We start from the raw sequence: 18,430 nt of genomic DNA, 5'->3' as shown, positions 1-18,430 counted from the left end.
AGCTTGATGTCTGGGTGGTGGATGGGACAGGCTTGGCCCCCCATAGACTCCTGGGTTTGAATGCTTGGCCCATAGAGGGTGGCACTATTAGGAGGTGTGTCCTTGGAGGAAGTGTGTCACTGTGGCAGCCAACCTTGAGGTCTCCTATGCTCATGCCCAGTGTGACACACTGCTGCCTGAGGACCACGATGTAGAACTCTCGGCTCAGTCAGCACCATGTCTGCCTGCAGGCTGTCACGTTTCCCACCGTGAGATAATGGACTGAACCTCTGAAAGTGTAAACCGGCCCCAGTTCAATGTCTTCTTCTACAAGGTTTGCCTCGGTCATGGTGTCTCTTCACAGCCTTAAGTCTAGCTAAGACAATCTGGCACCTGGGAGATGTCCCCCAGATTAGAGTGGTCACTACCACTAACCATCCGCAGCACCAGCTCAACTTGTGCCTCATGCCCAGGGCTTTCTGCGGGACTGGTGCTCTCGGCAGCTGCTGGCCCTCAGAGACTGATGTGGTCTTTGCTGGGTTCTGCTCCCAGTATGTAATGTGATGTATAAGGAGTTTAAACCTATTTGGGAGTTGGAGGATGGGTTAGAAACTCTGCTACGGGTGCTATTCTGTAGGAGAGACTGCTTACATTTTATTGGCTAGCATGTGCTTTGAACAGATGAGTGACCTTGGGGGGGGGGAAGAAAATGCATAGTAAGGGAATAGACATGTGGTTTCCTGGGGCTTTAGGGTTCTATGCTATACAGGGTTGTATTGGCAAGGTTGGTGACAAGAAAATGCCCTTTTAAGAGCACAGGACTGGGCAAGATTGTGCGTGCGTGCGTGCGTGCGTGCGTGTGTGTGTGTGTGTGTGTGTGTGTGCTTGTGTGTGTGCATGTATGTGTACATGTGTGTCTGAATGTGTGCATGGTTTGTACACATGTGTGTACACGTGTGCCTGTGTGCATGTGTGTGTGTATGTGTGTATCTGTATGCAGGTGTGCATGTGTGTGCAAACAGAATAGCTGTTCCTAAAGCTCATATGCAAAATACTTAGAGTGAAGGAAGGCGATTTTTTAGAAGAGCAAAGTTGAAGGACCTTCATTTTCTCACCCATAGCTTACAAAGCAACAGTTGGGACAGTGTGACACTGACATATTAACTTGGTGTATAGATTGATGGAACAAAATTCAGAGTCCAAGAGTCTTTATGGTTTTGTTTAATAAATCAATTAAAGAAAAAGAAGTGCCAACATAGTCCATTGGAGAAGAGATAGCATTTCCTGAGCTGAGGGGATAGGCTCAGCCGCTAACGCATTTCATTTTAAGCAGGAGGACCCGAGTTCAGTCTCCAGAAACCATGCATAAGTACCCAGCCAGGTGGTTCACCCTTGTAATCCCAGCAGTGAAGCGGTAAGGCCGGAGGGAGGGTTCCTGAGGCCAGCTACTCTAGCCTATTCCGTAGCTCCTGGTCAGTGAGGAACCTTGCCTCAAAAGATCCTGAGGAGAGCAATTGAGGCTGTCCTCTGGCGTCCACATGCACATGCATGCATATTCCCCTGCACACACACATACAGATGCATTGCAAAGAAAGCGTAGCACTTTCTAACAAACGATGGGTCTTTGCATGATGAATTTGGATGTTTGTCTCATGAGATGCATAAACACGGCCACAGACTCGCACTTAAGTGCTCCAACAGTAAAGCTCTTAGAATACAACACAAGAGGAAACCTTTGAGGCCTCAGGACGGCTGAGACAAAGTCTGTGAAAAAAAATGCATCCATTTTTTTTTCTCATCAAAATATAAAAAGTCTGTACTTCAAAATATAGATAGATGGGGAAGAGCAGAAGCACAGGCAGACCTGTGAAATGGTTTGCAACACACGTATCTGGCAAAGAAACAATGTCCAGAACACGTACCCATGGGATCATTAATAAGCAGACAAAACCCATTTAAAACATATAAAGTACCTAAACAGGCACTTCCCTCCCCTTCCCCCACAGATGCTACTGGCTCAAAAGCACCTGAAAAGATGGTCAGCGTGTCGTTAGTCATCGATTAATTTAATGCAGATTAAAACCACAGGCAGATGCTGTTATGCCCACCATGGTGGTTATACTTTAGAAAAGAAGGGAAATGTTGGCACGGATTTGAAGAAAAGGGAACTATCAAATGGGCTAGAGGAACTGTCAAATACAGCCGCTTTGAGGGTAACTTGGCAGCGTCTTAAAAAGTGAAAAGTCCATTTCCTTAAGCATTTACCCCAGAGAAATTAAAGCGGAAAGTCATAAACAAATGTTCACAGTAGTTTTATCCAGAACAAAATAAGAACCTAAAATGGCCATCAATAAATCAATGGGCAGTGTGTGGCGTATCTATCCAAGGACTAGTTATCGACATACAGGCAGTGTATCCACGTAATGAAATGTTATAAACGGCAAGAAGGAACTGATGCATGCCGGGTGCTGGATATCTCATCTCACATCTCATATCTCACATGCTGGGTGAAAGAAGCCAGCCACAAGAGACCAAATCACACACGATTCTATTCAGAGGAAGTAGCCAGAAAAGGCAAATCTATAGGAACAATACATGTATAGTTCCTATAGAACCATGGGATGTGGATGGAGATAAACCATGAGTGTGAGGGATTAAATGAGTCGATGGAAATATTCTAAAATGGCTTCATGGAAGTAATTGTACAAGTTGGTAAATTCCACAAAGACTCATCGTGCTATATTCCCTTTGGAAGAAGGAGACGGTGTTGTTTGGATAGGCTAATCACCAGCCGTGTAATCTCAGACACAGCTAACTTCTTGCCTCTGTTTACAGCCATTAAAATTGGGAAAAATAGGAAGTCAATACACCTAAGGCGACGGTAGGGCATTGACTATGGTGTGCACAGAGTTTGTAGCACAGCATTGACTGCGGGAAGATCTCGGCTGAGCCTACTGCAATCCAGTGCTAATGGACCTTAATTCAGATCTGAAGAAGGTTTTGGACTACAGTGCACACAGAACACAGCAATTCTTGTGGAAACAGATCCTGGGATCCTGAGGGGTTACATCTACTCATGGCGTCTCATATTCGTCTTGGAGCATCAGTACCTCCCGTACAAGGCTGTTTGCTCATGGCTGCACTCGTACTGGGGGCATAGTCCTGAAGCCTGTAATGTGGGAGCAACTGGCTGTTCCTACACAGGTCCAGCGGGTGTTTGGGCAACATCCACTGTCATCCAAGTCTAGGTCATTTGGGGGCTTACAAGAGGGCCACCTCCCCTGGTCTATGGGACTTTGAAATGATGCCTTCGTGAGGCGGGAACCTCTAGAGGCTGTGCAGATAAAAGGGCAAAGGAGGTTACCAAGGCGAGGGGTATCACCTGAGGAAACCCCAGAAGCAGGAGGGAGCTTGCTGAGTTCGGGCTAGCGTTGCTATGGAGAATAGACAAGAAACAAGGGTCGGGGGTCTTTGGAGACGTTTCTGTTGCTCTTGAGGACAAGCAGTGAGGAGCTCAGAGCAGGTGGTAGGACAAGCTCAGATATCCTCGCTCGGTCCTAAAGGCATCTGTGTACTGTCCCTCCTCGATGTTGTGACCTGGGTTATGCATTCAGCCTGAAGTGTGCTGTTCCTTGGACCACATACGTGCTCGTGCCCAGCTCAAAAAGCGCCTCCCATTCTACCCGAAAGGGACTAAAAGGCATGACATAGTGGTTGAGAGCCGATGGGACTGGACCTAAGAAAAGCAGGAGACTTGTAAATGTTTCATAAACTTCACTCTGGGCTCCGGCCCTGGCTGGGAGCCCATTCATAAGCCCAGGCTGCAGAGGGGCAGGTGTTCTTGGTTTCTATAGCATCGCCCCAGGGAGAAGCTGACAGCGCCACCTGCAAGCTGAAGGAAGCAGGAGGGGCCAGGGCTGGCTTCAGAAACTGCTGCTGGTCTCAGGACCCCTCATACACTGGAGCTCACTTTAGCTTCTCCAGCCGGCCACAGCCAGGGATACAGGCTGTGCTCAGTCTGAGCGTGGCTGCCCGAGACAGCTGTCACAGGCTGCTGCTCAGCCGGTAGCTTTTGCAAGGGACTGGATTCCTAGCCAGCAATTCCTCAACCAGCTTTGTTGACTCTGAATCGAGAGGAGAGGGTTTTTCTCTTCTTAGAACATCCGAGCTGGGGTTCCCCTCCTTTCTGATTTTAAGTAGTTCCCTCCATGAGAACTAAATTTCAAGTGTTCCTCAAGGGCAAACGCAGCGCCCCTGGGCTGGAGGTTCGAGAGGATGACAGCTTCTGAGGTCGCCTGCTAAGGGCTCTGAGGTGCCTCTCCTATTGCCCCCATTCAAAATGCCATTTAACGCATTTGATACCTTCAAAGAAAAAATTTTGAAACCCGGGAAGGAAGGAGTGAAGAATGCCGTGGGAGATTCGCTGGGGATCTTACAAAGGTAAACTCTGAACTTGAACTTTAGATTTATTTCTGAGTAGCTTCACGTTGCCAGTGTCTAAGATATTTTGAATTGTGTTTATAAAGTCGCATTTTAACGGGAATAGGGGTGGGTCACATCAGATGGTTTCTGGAACCTCCTCTAGAGCCAAGTTTATGTCTGGACAAAAAGATGTGTGGAAAGTATCGGGACTTGCCAAGCATGCATTAAGTCCCCGAGTTCAATCCTCAGCGCTAGGATGTGGAGGTGAGAGGGTTTATTCAAGTCAGGAATATACCAAGGCAAACACTGTTTTATCTGTTAGAATTGCCACTCACCTGTTTACCTGTTAGGAATATCACTCACTGCTGGTGGTATTATTTATTATACATATGCTTGTTATAAGAATCAAAAGGAATTCTGGAGCCGGAATTTCATGTTAATTCAGTAGCAATGATGTAGTTGCACTTTGAGCAGAAATAAGAGAGTTTCACTAAAAATGATAGTCAAATATTTGCAGTATTTTTTTTCTTACATACATATTTTAAACCCAAATACATAATAGAAAGCAAGTGAAATGTCTCTTCGTGATATCGTTCTCAAAGAGGAGAGTGGCTGTAAGGTAGTTTAGAGATGGTAACTTAAAGCATCAGCATTCTGTAAGGGAGAAAAATTGTATGTAGTAGCAGCAGCAACATTCTAAGACTGTTGGTGAATTCAAAGAGATATTTAGTCCGTGACGAGAAAAAAACAACAGTTTTCATATAAAATTTATTACCACAGCAGGAGAGTTTGCCATGTATGAATGAATTGGTATCACATTTTAATTTGTTCCTTTTCTTAGTCGATAGTAAATGTCTCCTTAGGTTTTGTGGGTGAATTAACCAGTAGTCATCTGGGCAAGGTAACATGGTTTCTTTTATCTCTCAGATATAGGGATTGTGAGCAACGGCATTGTTATCTTTTTTGTTGTTGTTTGTTTATTTTTTTTCGGTGTTTGAATAATCATTTCTAATCCTAGTGTGAAAAAATGACATTTGGATTCTTCTTTTAGCTTTAAAAAAAAACCCATAAATTTTCAAAGCATTAATGCTCAAGAGGTCACTTCTAGGTAACGTGGATGATGTCTGAGAAGCTTCCCATCTCCTGTTTTTACGCCTCGTGTTCCTCTCGATGCTGCGTGTTTCACTGTGTTTCTCCTGATGAGGGTTCATGCCGTAAGAGGATAGAGTTAGCAGCCGCCTCACTTTAGTAATTAGAAAGCTTCCCTCTGAGATGCCGGGCCATCCCGTGCAGGGAGGAACTTGGTGAGAGCACATGAACCTGCCAAAAATAGAAAACGATTATAATATTTTTTTAAATGACTCTTCCATCCTGCGCTGGATCACTCTCCAGGCAGCATCCTACTGTGGTGGCACTCACTTGATTATAAATGCAAAGAGAAAGCACTTTAGTGTAATTGGCTCGTCCGAGGGATGACAAAGAAATCTGGCAGAGGGTCAGCGCTGTTCTCCCAACCTCTGCTGAGTCTGTGAAGACCTGAGGGGAAGTATTTAGTCCTTAGAAATGGTAACTTTGAACCTCAGTTGTTATCCACCATTTCTCCCATGATTCCATTCTTCCCAATGAGTGACATACGGTCAGATTTTTGTCCCCAATTATTATACATTGGGTTTCATTAATAAAAACAAGGGGCATTTGTTTCCCAGCTTATCATAAACATATTTAACCTTAAGCCACCTTCCACTTGATTGCTTTTGGGGGGGAGGGGAACTTTATTGTTTTTGAAAATAGGAAACATCAATCATAAGAATGACTTCTACGGTTTGGTTAGATTATTCGTATGGAGGGATTTTTGCTTACGAAGACGGTAGTCAGGTTCACGACTGAATCAGTAACTTCCAAGTCACACAACCTGCACTTGAAATGGATCTGTGAGTCTGGGGCTCCTTAACCAGCGTCCGAAGCAGTGGTTTTCAACCTTCCTAATGCTGTGACCCTTTAATACAGTTCCTCATGTTGTGGTGACCCCAACCATAAAATTATTTCTCTCGTACTTCATAACTGTAATTTTGCTACTGTTGTGAATTGTAATGTACATGTCCGATATGGAAGATACCTGATATTCAACCCCCAAAGAGGTGGAGACCTGTGTGAGGTTGAGAACTACTGGTCTGGAGACAAGCACCATAGAATAGGCTAGGAGGAGAGTACACCGATCAAATTCTGGACACCGTCATGGCTGACATACTATGGGACATCTTTAGAACAAACAAACCAAATCCAAGATTCAGTGTGTTCGTTAGGCAGACCTTAGGTGGAAATTGCTGGCAGGGAAAGGAAGGAGAGAGAGTACTCAAGCCTCAGTCGTGGTGATCTTTGTGTCAGAATTATCCAGACGAGCTCTGCCACAAGTCTATAAGATGATTACACGCAAAGTGTCCTACCGAGAGCCCAGCATACAAAGAGGCATTTCCTCCTTATTTTGTAGCTTTCCACATAGAACCAGGTGACAGACTCCAAGCCTAACAGTAAAACAAAGTATGTTTTCTGCCTCCAAGGGCATTGGGAGATCAGAAGCCCTGCTTTTAACTCCTCAGGTGAAGGGAGTTATAGACGAGGTCCATCCTAAGGTTTAAGACTGTGAGTATCATCTGAATGGAATTCCCAAAATTCTTCTGTTTGATCATGGACTGCTCCTCCTGGCTTGGGGGGTGGTCACCAAGCAGGGACGCCTTTGAGAGTTCCCACATGGGGTTGATTACTGTCAGTTTCCCTGGAGAATGGTTTCTGTCAGCTCAGCTGCAGGCACGGTTAGAAGTTCGGAGTGAACAAAGATTCCCACACTTAGAGCGGAGCCTGGGGCTGTAGAGTTGACACAGAAGCCACTGAACTTGGAGTGCATGTCCCAAAATTAGCACGCAGATTTGTTCAGCTTCAGTGGTAACGAGGGTATTCCAGGACTGTTCATCCATAGAAATATAGTAATTATGGCCAGTGCATACTGTATTCCAGACATTGTAATTTATTTAATACTATCAAAAAAAAAAAACCCCACAAAGAGGAGACTACTACCGTTGCAATTTTGTAGATGAAGAAATCAAGGCACAGAGAGGTTGAGTAAGTTGTCTGAGGACACATAGCTTACAGATAGCTTAGGTTTCAAACCAGACGTTCTATGTCAAAATCTTTGGCACTTTATTTTTAATTGACACATAATAACTGCCTACTCGTGGAGTATAGTGTGATGATTTGACGCATTATACAATGTAATTTTCAGGTCAAGATAATTAGCACTCCCATCTATTTAAGCATCCAGCATCCTTTGCATTAGAAACTTCGGGATGCCTCTTGTTCTTTATAAGATAGATAGTAAGTTACTGTAAACGATGGCTACCCCTTGGGCTGTCCTTCATCCCTCCCTGCTTTCTCTTCCCTTTCTAGTTCCAAGTGAATATTATTCCACACACGACTTCTGTGACATCGCCTGCCACGCCCCTGTGTGTGTGTGTGTGTGTGTGTGTGTGTGTGTGTGAGTGTAGGGGGGATACTGGGAATTGAACCCAGGTCCTCACATATTTAGTGTTGTATTTGTGTGATAAACAGATGTACCTCACATGCACTTATGGTCCTATCAACAAAGAACTCTGCGTTAAAGATGCTCTGAGATGACATGAGCCTAGGTTCCACCTGCTGTGATATCCTTGATCTGCATGACCTTAGGCAAAGAACATGGTAACACCAGGTGATTCTGCTAAGTTATGTCAGGTCACATCCCATCAATGCTCACAACACCCCCCACCCCCCAAAGTTTGACTTCATTCCACCAGTGCCTTCTCAGTCTACTCTGTACTATATAGACTTCTTGGACTTTTTTTTTCAAGACCAGAGTTTCTTTGTGTAGTCCTGGCTGTCCTGGAACCACTCTAACTCAAGAGATCCCCCTGCCTCTGCTCCCAAGTGCTGGGATTAAAGGATGGTGCTGCCACCACTTGGCTGACTTCCTGGCTCTTACTGGAGCTTCCCCCAACCCCCCAATCCCCAACTCCGCCAAACCCCGCTGCTGTCCTGACTTTCATAAGGTCTGTTCCCAGGGAGAGCTATTCTAGCTTAACCTCCCTCCTCTCACCTACCTCCCAGTGCCCCTTTCTTCATTTTATTCTACCATTGTTAGGCAGGATTCTCTAAAAGCAAAGAGTGTTGAGTCAGGGGGTTTGGGGGAGCCTGAACTATAATTCATGAAAACAAAGCTAACTCATAAAACATGTGATGGAGGCAGTAAGACAGGGCAGGAAAGCAGAGAGGACTATGGGAAGCTGTACTCTCAGGCAGCGGGCAGCGGAGGCTGAGGAACGTAGCCAGCACAGAGGACCAGCCTGGTGCATGGCTGCATTAGTCAGTCAGTGGCTATAGGCTGCTCCAGCAGGTATGGAGATCACTTACCTGTGGGCAGTTTTAGAAGGGAGGGGCTGTGCTTTCCTAGCAGCCCTGAAGGTGAAGGATAAGTGGCTGTTCCAGGCATGAGCTGGCCTGGTCGTCTTGCTCATGCACCTCAGTGCCTGAGCAGCCAACCATTCTATGACTTGCTTCTCTTCTTTTGCTTCTACTTGCTCCTCTCAGGATGATGGTCCATTCAGGTTCATCTGCATCCTGACTCCATGCTCTTTTTTTTTTTTAAATTAGATATATTTCTTTACTTACATTTCAAATGTTATTCCCTTTCCCGGTTTCCTGTCCACAAGCCCCCTATCCCCTCCCCCTCCCCCTTACAGGTATTTCCCCCCATCCATCCCCTTACAACCCCCCTCCCCAACATTCCCCTGCACTGGGGATCCAACCTTGGTAGAACCAAGGGCTTCCTTCCCCTTCCACTGGTGCCCCAACAAGGCTATTCTCTGCTACATATGCAGTTGGAGCCCTGGGTCAGTCCATGTATAGTCTTTCAGTAGTGGTTTAGTCCCTGGAAGCTCTGGTTGGTTGGCATTGTTGTTCTTATGGGGTTGCAAGCCCCTTCAGCTCTTTCAATCCTTCCTCTAATTTCCCCCAAGGGGGTTCTGTTCTCAGTTCAGTGGTTTGCTGCTAGCATTCGCCTCTGTATTGGACATGTTCTGGATGTGTCTCTCAGGAGAGATCTATATCTGTTCCCTTTCAGCATGCACTTTTTAGCTTCATCAATCTTATCTAGTTTTGGTAGCTGTATATATATATATATATATATATATATATATATATATATATATATATATATATATATATATATATGGGCCACATGTGGGGCACGGTTTGAATGGCCATTCCTTCAGTTGCTGTTCTAAACTTTGCTTCCATATCCCTTCCTATGAATATGAACTTCCCTTTTAAGAAGGAGTGGGAGCATCCACATTTTGATCATCCTTCTTTTTGAGCTTCCTGTGGTCTGTGGATTGCATCTTGGGTAATTCGAGCTTCTGGGCTAACATCCACTTATCAATGAGTGCATACCAAGTGTGTTTTTCTGTGATTGGGTTATCTCACTCAGGATGATATTTTCTAGTTCATTCCATTTGCTATGAATTTCATGAAGTCATTATTTTTGATAGTTGAGTAGTGTAGATTTCCATTGTGTAGATGTATCACATTTTTTGAATCCATTCCTCTGTTGAAGGACATCTGGGTTCTTTCCAGCTTCTTCTGGCTGTTATAAATAAGGCTGCTATGAACATAGTGGAGCATGTGTCTTTGTTGTATGTTGGAGCATCTTTTGGGTATAAGCCCAGGAGAGGTATAGCTGGGTCCTCAGGTAGTGCAATGTTCAATTTTCTGAGGAACCTCCAGACTGATTTCCAGAGTGATTGTACCAGTTTGTAATCCCACCAACAATGGAGGAGTGTTCCTCTTTCTCCACATCCTCGCCAGCATTTGCTGTCACCTGAGTTTTTGATCTTAGCCATTCTCACTGGTGTGAGGTGGAATCTCAGGGTTGTTATTTCCCTTATGACTGAAGATGTTGAACATTTCTTAAGGTGCTTTTTGGCCATTTGATAATCCTTAGCTGAGAATGTTTTGTTTAGATCTGCACCCCATTTTTAATAGGGTTATTTGGCTCTCTAGAGTGTAAATTCTTGAGTTCTTGGTATATTTTGGGTATTATCCCTCTATCAGATTTGGATTGGTAAAGATCCTTTCCCCATCTGTTGGTTGCCATTTTGTCCTAATGACTGTCTTTTGCCTTACAGAAGCTTTGCAGTTTTATGAGGTCCCATTTGTTAATTCTTGATCTTAGAGTATAAGCCATTGGTGTTTTGTTCAGGAAATTTTCCCCAGTGCCCATGTGCTCGAGACTCTTCTCCACTTTTTCTTCTATTAGTTTGAGTGTATCTGGTTTGATGTGGAGGTCCTTGATCCACTTGAATTTAAGCTTTGTACAGGGTGATAAGAATGGATTGATCTGCATTCTTCTACATGCTGACCTCCAGTTGAACCAGCACCATTTGTTGAAAATGCTATCTTTCTTCCATTGGGTGGTTTTACTCCTTTTTCAAAGATCAAGTGACCATAGGTGTGTGGGTTCATTTCTGGGTCTTCAATTCTGTTCCACTGATCTATCTGCCTGTCTCTGTACCAATACCATACAGTTTTTATGACTATTGCTCTGTAATACTGCTTGAAGTCAGGGATGGTAAATTCCATCAGAAATTCTTTTATTGTTGAGTATAGTTTTGGCTATCTTGGGTTTTTGTTATTCCAAATGAATTTGTAAATTGCTCTTTCTATCTCTATAAAGAACTAAGTAGGAATTTTGATGGGCATTGCATTGAATCTGTAGATTGCTTTTGGCAAAATGGCTGTCTTTACTATATTAATCCTGATAATCCATGAGCATGGGAGATCTTTCCATCTTTTGAGGTCTTCCTCAATTTCTTTCTTCAGAGGCTTGAAGTTCTTGTCATATAGATCTTTCACTTGCTTGGTTAAAGTCACACCTTTGGGACTGTTATGAAAGGTGTTTATCCTTTGAGTAGAGGAAGGTTACTGATTTGTTTGAGGGATACAAATTGGAAGGGAAGAAATCAAAATATCACTATTTGCAGATGATATGATAGTGTACTTAAATGACCCCAAAAGTTCCACCAGAGAACTACTTAACCTGATAAACAACTTCAGCAAAGTGGGGTATAAAATTAACTCAAATAAGTCAGTAAGCTTCATGCTTTTAATCCCTGAGCTATCTTCCAGAGAAGCTACCAAAACAAACAATAGCTCCCACTGAAATGATTGGTCTTTCTTCTTCAATTATTTTGATTTCCTCCATTTCTGTTTTTTCCTCTGGGAAGTTGATCCTGACTGTCAGCCCGGAGGGATCTGAAACCAAGTTAATATTTCCTTCCTGGGTCTTGGTTATTGAATCTACCCATTTGCAGGTCACACTTGACCAAAGAATACCAGGGACTGTCTCAGTAGGTATCTGGATGCCAAAATATTTCTTCTTTCATAATAAAGTCACAGTCCTAATCTCTCCTGAGGACCAGGATCCATGCTGCTTGTTGTTGTGATGGTCCTTGGTCTTTCTGTAATCTTCTTCCATGATGGCCTCAAAGAGGCCAGACAGTAATCATAGCCCCTCATTTAATGGGAGGGCCTTTGTGTTCCACACCTGATCTTAGCCAAGAGGTCAAGAAGAGATTCCAAGGTGCTGGAGAGATGGCCCAGTGGTTGGGAGTGTCTGCTGCTTTTGCAGAGGATCCAAGTTCAGTTCCCAGCACCTACATCTGGATGGAAGCTCCCTCTGGTCTCTGTAGGCACTGGACACATGTACACATCCTCACAGACACACAGACAGACACATGAAAATAAAAATAAAATCTTTAAAGAAAGAGAAGTGATTCCGAAGAGTTCCAAATGGGAGAGTTCTTCCTGGTGAGCCAGGATCTGTCAAGCCATGAGCTGAGCTCTGAAGAGTGATTTTTTTCCTCAGACTTAGCCATCCCTCATCTTTGTCTTAGTCACTGTCCTATTGCTTTGAAGAGACACCATAACCAAAGGCAGCTCTTATAAAAGAAAGCATTTAACTTGGGGCTTGCTTGCAGTTTCGGGGGCTTAGTCTATGATTATCATCGTGGGATGCCGACAGGCATGGTGGTGGAGCAGTGGCTGAAAGCTTTACATCCTGATCTATAGGAGGCAACTATCCAGCCAAGGAGAGAGGGAGAGAGACAGAGACAGAGACAGAAACGGAGAGATAGAGAGGGATAAAGGGAGAGGGATAGAGATGGGGGAGAGAGAAAGATCTATCTATCATCTATCTATCTATCTATCTATCTATCTATCTATCTATCTATCTATCTATCTATCTATCTATCTCATCTATCTATCTATCTATCTATCTATCTATCTATCTATCTATCTATCTATCTACCTACCCACCTATCTATCTATCTATCTATCTATCTATCTATCTATCTATCTATCTATCTATCTATCTATCTATCTACCTACCTCCCTATCTATCTATCTATCTATCTATCTATCTATCTATCTATCTATCTATCTATCTATCTACCTACCTACCTACCTACCTATCTATCTATCTATCTATCTATCTATCTATCTATCTATCTATCTATCTCTATCTTTTAAAACCTCAAAGCCCATCCCCAGTGGCACACCTGCTCCATGAGGAACACACCTCCTAGTTCTTCCCAAACAGTCTCACCAAATGGGGACTAAGCATGCAAATATTTGAGCCTATGGGAGCCTTTCTCATTCAAACTACCACACCATCTCTCCAGTGGGGACATTATGTTTTCATGGCTTTGATCATGCCAGCTCATGAAAACTATTTTTGACTACATTGTCTCTTGATATCCTGTGATGAGGTAGTCCATTTACCCTCCCCTGCTCCACTCAGTTGCAATGCCAGGAGTTGGGCTTTATCTACTAGGGAGGCATGGCCTTACTCTAGATTGCATGCTGCTGTTCATTGAGAGTTTGTTAGACAGTTCATCTGATACTTTCCCTCATACGGAACCAGAGGTATGTAGATAATACATCTCGAGCAGTGAGATGGCTTCTACTGTATCCTGGGCAAGTCATGGGCCACTTTCTTGCTTTTGGATCTTACCTAAAACTAACAGTTTTCAGTGTATAGTTTGTTTCACAGAATAAGTATGTCAGAACAATGTTCCCTAGTGTTCAAGACAGTGCTTTGTATATCTTTAAGTAGAAAATACTGAGTACAGCCATTTTTCCTTTACTTAGAAGGAAGTGTTCTAGAATGCCCTGAACCAAGTTTGTATGTGTGTGCACGCGAGCACTATGTGCATGTGTGTGCCTGTGTGTGCATGTGTGTGTGTGTATACCTGTAAATTCTTGAAAAATTTATTTGTCATACTCAGATGGACATGAATTTTATGAGTAATTGGCATTCATTTTGTTAATGAGCTCTGTAAAACATGTTATGTACTTGTCATAATGGACCGCTGCGGTATTCTGAGGAAGTTCCTGCAGATCTGCGACTATGAATCACCATAAAATCTCATAAATCTTCCCACTGGGATTTGCTTCAAAGGACCTCAGGTTTGAACTCTCAGGTCTCTTTTCTAACCATAGCCAGGAGACTTCCCTTTCTTCCCCCTCCTCCCCTCCCTCACTCCTTCTCCTCTCCTGTCCCCTCCCCTCCCCCACTCCCTCTCCTCTCCTCTCTCCTCCCCTCCCCCACTCCTTCTCCTCTCCCCTCTCCTCCCCTCCCCCCTCCCTCTCCCCTCCCCTCCCCTCCCCCACTCCCTCTCCTTTCCCCTCCCCTCCCCCACTCCTCCTCCTTGCCCTCCCTTCCCCTTCCCCTTGCTCCCCATCCTGTTCTTTTCTCCTCTCCCATCTTCGGTTTTCCTCTTTCCCTCCTTCCCTTTCCACCCACGCTCTCTCCTCTTTTTCCTCTAACCACTGTCCTCCCAGCTCCATCCACCCACTTCCACCCCTCTCCTTCCTCCTCCTCCTCTTCATAGCAGATGGATCCAGAGCCTTGTTCTTGTGAAGCACATGCTCTACTCTAGGGCACCAGTCCTGGGAGGTCGTTGTTGCTTTGCCTCTGAGACAGGGCTGACTTCAAACTCAGCCTTCCGGGTAGCTGGGATAGCCTGCACCCCACCCCCACCAAATCTCCCTATATTGCTAAGTCCTAGGCTCAGTCCCTAGTCTTTCCGGTAGATGTTATTATAGGCTTAGGCCACTGTCCCTGGCTTTATTTTCAGGTCTAAAGAGTCTTTTTTTATATTTTCCCAAACTCTCCAATACATGTATCTAACAGCCAAATTCTTTAAATGCTCGGTTTAGGCGCACTACATAAAGAACCTACGGAAGACAATGTTTCAGTTTTGGACATGGACATATATAATGTACGAACACATAGACGCTCTCTCGGCTTCCACGGAGCAGCACACTGCACTACTCAAGGGGCTTCGTTACAATCAACAGATGGATAAAGGGTATCCAGCTTTGATAAAGTGGACAGGAAGGTAGGAAGGCAGGGCCAAGCCTGGATGCTGGATCTGCAGAGGAAGAGCAGTGGGAACACACTATGTGATGACAGGAGATTGTCATCACTCCCGATCACGGCTGTTGGTACCAGTTATGGTTTGCTGGGCAGTCCTCTGGCTGTGACCATGGGCAACAGCTGCCCTCCAGGGCACAACCACTGTTGGCCTCTGAGAAAGCAATTTAAAGGGAGGAAGGGTCTATTTTGGCACCTGGTTGAAGGTACAGTCTAGAAGGGGGAAGCCTGGTGGCTAGAGTGATTGTGGCTGTAGAGGTCTGAGTGTGAGGCTGCTTGTTCACATCTGGGGAGATCAGGAAACAGAGGTGGGGCAGGAAGAAGAGGCCAGGTTATAAACCTCAAGGCTTAGCTAGCCTCTTACTCCAACTGTACTACATAAATAACACATATATGCTATATATATCATATTACATATGATATAAATATATTATAATATTATTATAATAAATATACAATAAACATATCATATATAATAAAATATATTGTAATAAATATTACAATATAATAATATATAATATAAAATATAAATATAAAATAAACACATAAAATAATATATAATAGATAATACAAATTACACACACACACACACACACACACACACACACACATTGTCTCAGTCAGGGTTTGTATTCCTGCACAAACATCGTGACCAAGAAGCAAGTTGAGGAGGAAAGCGTTTATTCAGCTTACACTTCCACATTGCTATTCATCACCAAAGGAAGTCAGGACTGGAACTCACACAGGTCAGGAAGCAGGAGCTGATGCAGAGGCCATGGAGGGATGCTGCTTACTGGCTTGCTTCCCCTGGCTTGCTCAGCTTGCTCAGAACCCAGAGCCACCAGCCCAGGGACAGCACCACCTACAATGGACTGGGCCCTCCCTCCTTGATCACTAGTTGAGAAAATGCCTTACAGCTGGGTCTCATGGAGGCATTTCCTCAACAGAGCTTCTTTCTCTGTGATAACTCCAGCTTGTGTCAAGTTGACACACAATACCAGCCAGTACAATATATATTCTCCCTTAATTCACAACACAGTCTCGAGAGGACTTACCCCATCTTACTTGGAATCGCACCATAAACACGTACCCAATGCTGGCAAGTGGGCGGCGTTTAAGCACTTAAGTGATCTGCGGGTTCTGCTCACTGTGCACGAATGTCATTGAGCTTGTTCCTTAAGTGAGAAACCTCTTCCATAGCCTGTGGAACGCTTGGATTCACTGACGAGTTAACTGTTCTGAAAATGCTTGAAGACTTCTCAGGGTCTGTTGAGCAGTGAGGCTCTGGGGCTTAGACTCTTACTAGACAATCATCGCCCATGAGAACAATGGAAGGAACTTTTGCATGTGGAAAAGGCCCCAGCCCACAGTCCGCAGCTTTCTATATCTGGAGAAACAACAATGCTGGCTGTCACCCTGGAAAGAATGAAGATTCTCTCATCTAAATGAAGAGCCCTGGGCAAACGCGGAGAGAGTCCAGAGTGGTCTAAACAGCTATTATGGCTAATTAAAGCCCTCCATTTCTTAAGAAAGGAATTCTTTTTTTTTTCTCCCTTATTCATGACCAAGTGTGCCCTCCATCCTTCACCTAGAGATTATTTGGGGGACGGGAAGAATACATTCTCACTCGGTCTCTGAGGGCTGCAAGTCTGGAGTGATGTGTGCGCTGACGCCCCAACGCCATTCAGCTGAGTGAAGATCCATTGTCTACGTGAACTGCGCTGAGCTCTGGGAACGAAGACGAGGCGAGGGCTCTTGCCCACCGGGTGGGACGGGTCTTCACTCGTTCGTGCACACATGCGTGATGTGGCGTCATTACTCTCTACCCCTATGCTCAAGAAGACAAAGAGAAAACCCGATCTCTAACTCTCAACACGATCAGCATCCAGACGGAGGACTAGGAAGTCTTATGGTGCCGTGGGGTGCGGGAAGTGTGCTTAGCACAAAACGAATAAAACAGACGCCGAAGTGACACATGGGAGGAGTGGGATGGCGTGGAGCCTGTCAGTTATTCGATGTGCATGCCTTTATTGGCTCTACTATTTTACTCTGTGTGGCTTAAACCCTAACAGCTCCATAACATTTGTTACAGAAGAAATGGGAGATGCAGAGCAGCCAAGACACTTGCCTGAGGCCACACAGCTCTTTACTCATCCCGGCCACGTTGTCTGACTGACTGAAGTGTCCTCTGCCTTAGTCTTCCTGTTTGAGCTTTCCTATATCAAAACGCCAACCCGACGCAGCAAAATCTCAGCCACTGATTCGGTTTATTTCTGAGACAGGGTCACACTACGTAGCTCTTGCTGTCTAGAAGGTCACTAGGTAGACCAGGCTGGGCTCGAACTCGCTGAGATCCACCCGTCTCTGCCTCTAGAGTCCTGGAGATAAAGGAATGTTTCACTAGGCCTGGCAACTTGGTTTTAATTTTATCCTTGGTGTGCTTGTTTGCTTGTTTTTTTTTTTTTTTTAATTTTAGAATAGGAGATGAAGCCCACAGTCTTATGCACATCAGGCAAGTGCCTCTTCACTAAACTGCACCCTCCCACTACTTTAGACATTTTTGAAACGAATCAGTTTGTTGTTCTTTGTACCTTACCCGATACAAATTAAATCTTCATCGTCTGGATGTCTCCTGACCTCCGTCCAGGCTGAGCGAATGCTTCACACACAGCTCAGGACATCTCTCTAGGGTCCACCCTGTGGTCTCTTAGAGTGGAGCTCCGCTGTCCCTTTTCACAAAGGAGACTGGACCTAGAACCCATTGTCTTAGCTGCTCCGTTCACTCGGCCTCTGCATCCATTCTGAGGGAGTGGCTTCAGAGCAGGTAGTTCTAGATTCTGTTGCTCACAGAGCCCACCCTTTCTTCACTGGGGATCTATACCCTTTCCACATCACTCATATGACCCCCATACTCTTGCATGTTTTCTTTGGAAAGTCTCAGGCTATCTTAGCAGGCACTGTGTACCAGAGGATGCTTGCATACGTTTGGGTTTTCTAGGCAGCAGACTGTAAGGTAGGACTAGACACAGGAGACACATGTTGAGAGAACCCGAGGAGGGAGTGGGCATGTCTGGGGAGCAGCTAGACCACGTGCTGTCTGTGGACAGAGAGGGAAGGGAGTCAGGTTAGGGAGAAGAGTTTCGGGTCCCAGTACACTGCTTTGTAGCGACTGTTACTGTGTATGTGTGCATCTTCCTTCTATACCAGCGCAGGAGCTGGAGGAGAGGGGAGAACACACCACAGTCATCAGAGTCATCACTGTCCTTTGTCAGCAGCACAGCCACTGGCCTGTAGTAGGTGCTTAGTAAAATATGCTGTGCTGGTCTGAATCTGAGGACTGTATGTTTTTCCGTGTCTGTGCTTCAAACCTCATCAAAAGAAGCTGCCGAAATTATCTTCTGTATGAATTCGTGGGCAAAGGAAAGTACTTTGTTTTATAAACTGTTTTGTTAACAGTTATGATAGCTACTTACATGAGTTTAATGTTTATGGGAATTGAGAGTCATA

General features: G+C 44.7%; 1 protein-coding gene across 2 annotated transcripts in view; it reads left to right on the top strand.

The window, feature by feature from the left end:
• Positions 1-3,718: 3,718 nt before the first annotated feature.
• Positions 3,719-18,430, top strand: part of Slc17a8 (solute carrier family 17 member 8) — a 53,846-nt gene continuing 39,134 nt past the window's right edge. Inside the window, exon 1 of one of the 2 annotated variants that reach the window (NM_153725.2) lies at positions 3,719-4,419. In NM_153725.2, the coding sequence (NP_714947.1) occupies positions 4,319-4,419 (101 nt within the window). In that variant the 5' untranslated portion in view covers positions 3,719-4,318. The remainder of the gene's footprint in view (positions 4,420-18,430) is intronic. The other variant, XM_087555918.1, reaches the window with a different exon arrangement.

Source organism: Rattus norvegicus, chromosome 7 (genome assembly GCF_021556685.1).
Source record: "Rattus norvegicus strain SHRSP/BbbUtx chromosome 7, alternate assembly SHRSP_T2T, whole genome shotgun sequence".
Lineage (NCBI taxonomy): Eukaryota > Metazoa > Chordata > Mammalia > Rodentia > Muridae > Rattus > Rattus norvegicus.
This window is presented reverse-complemented; position numbering and strand designations above follow the sequence as displayed.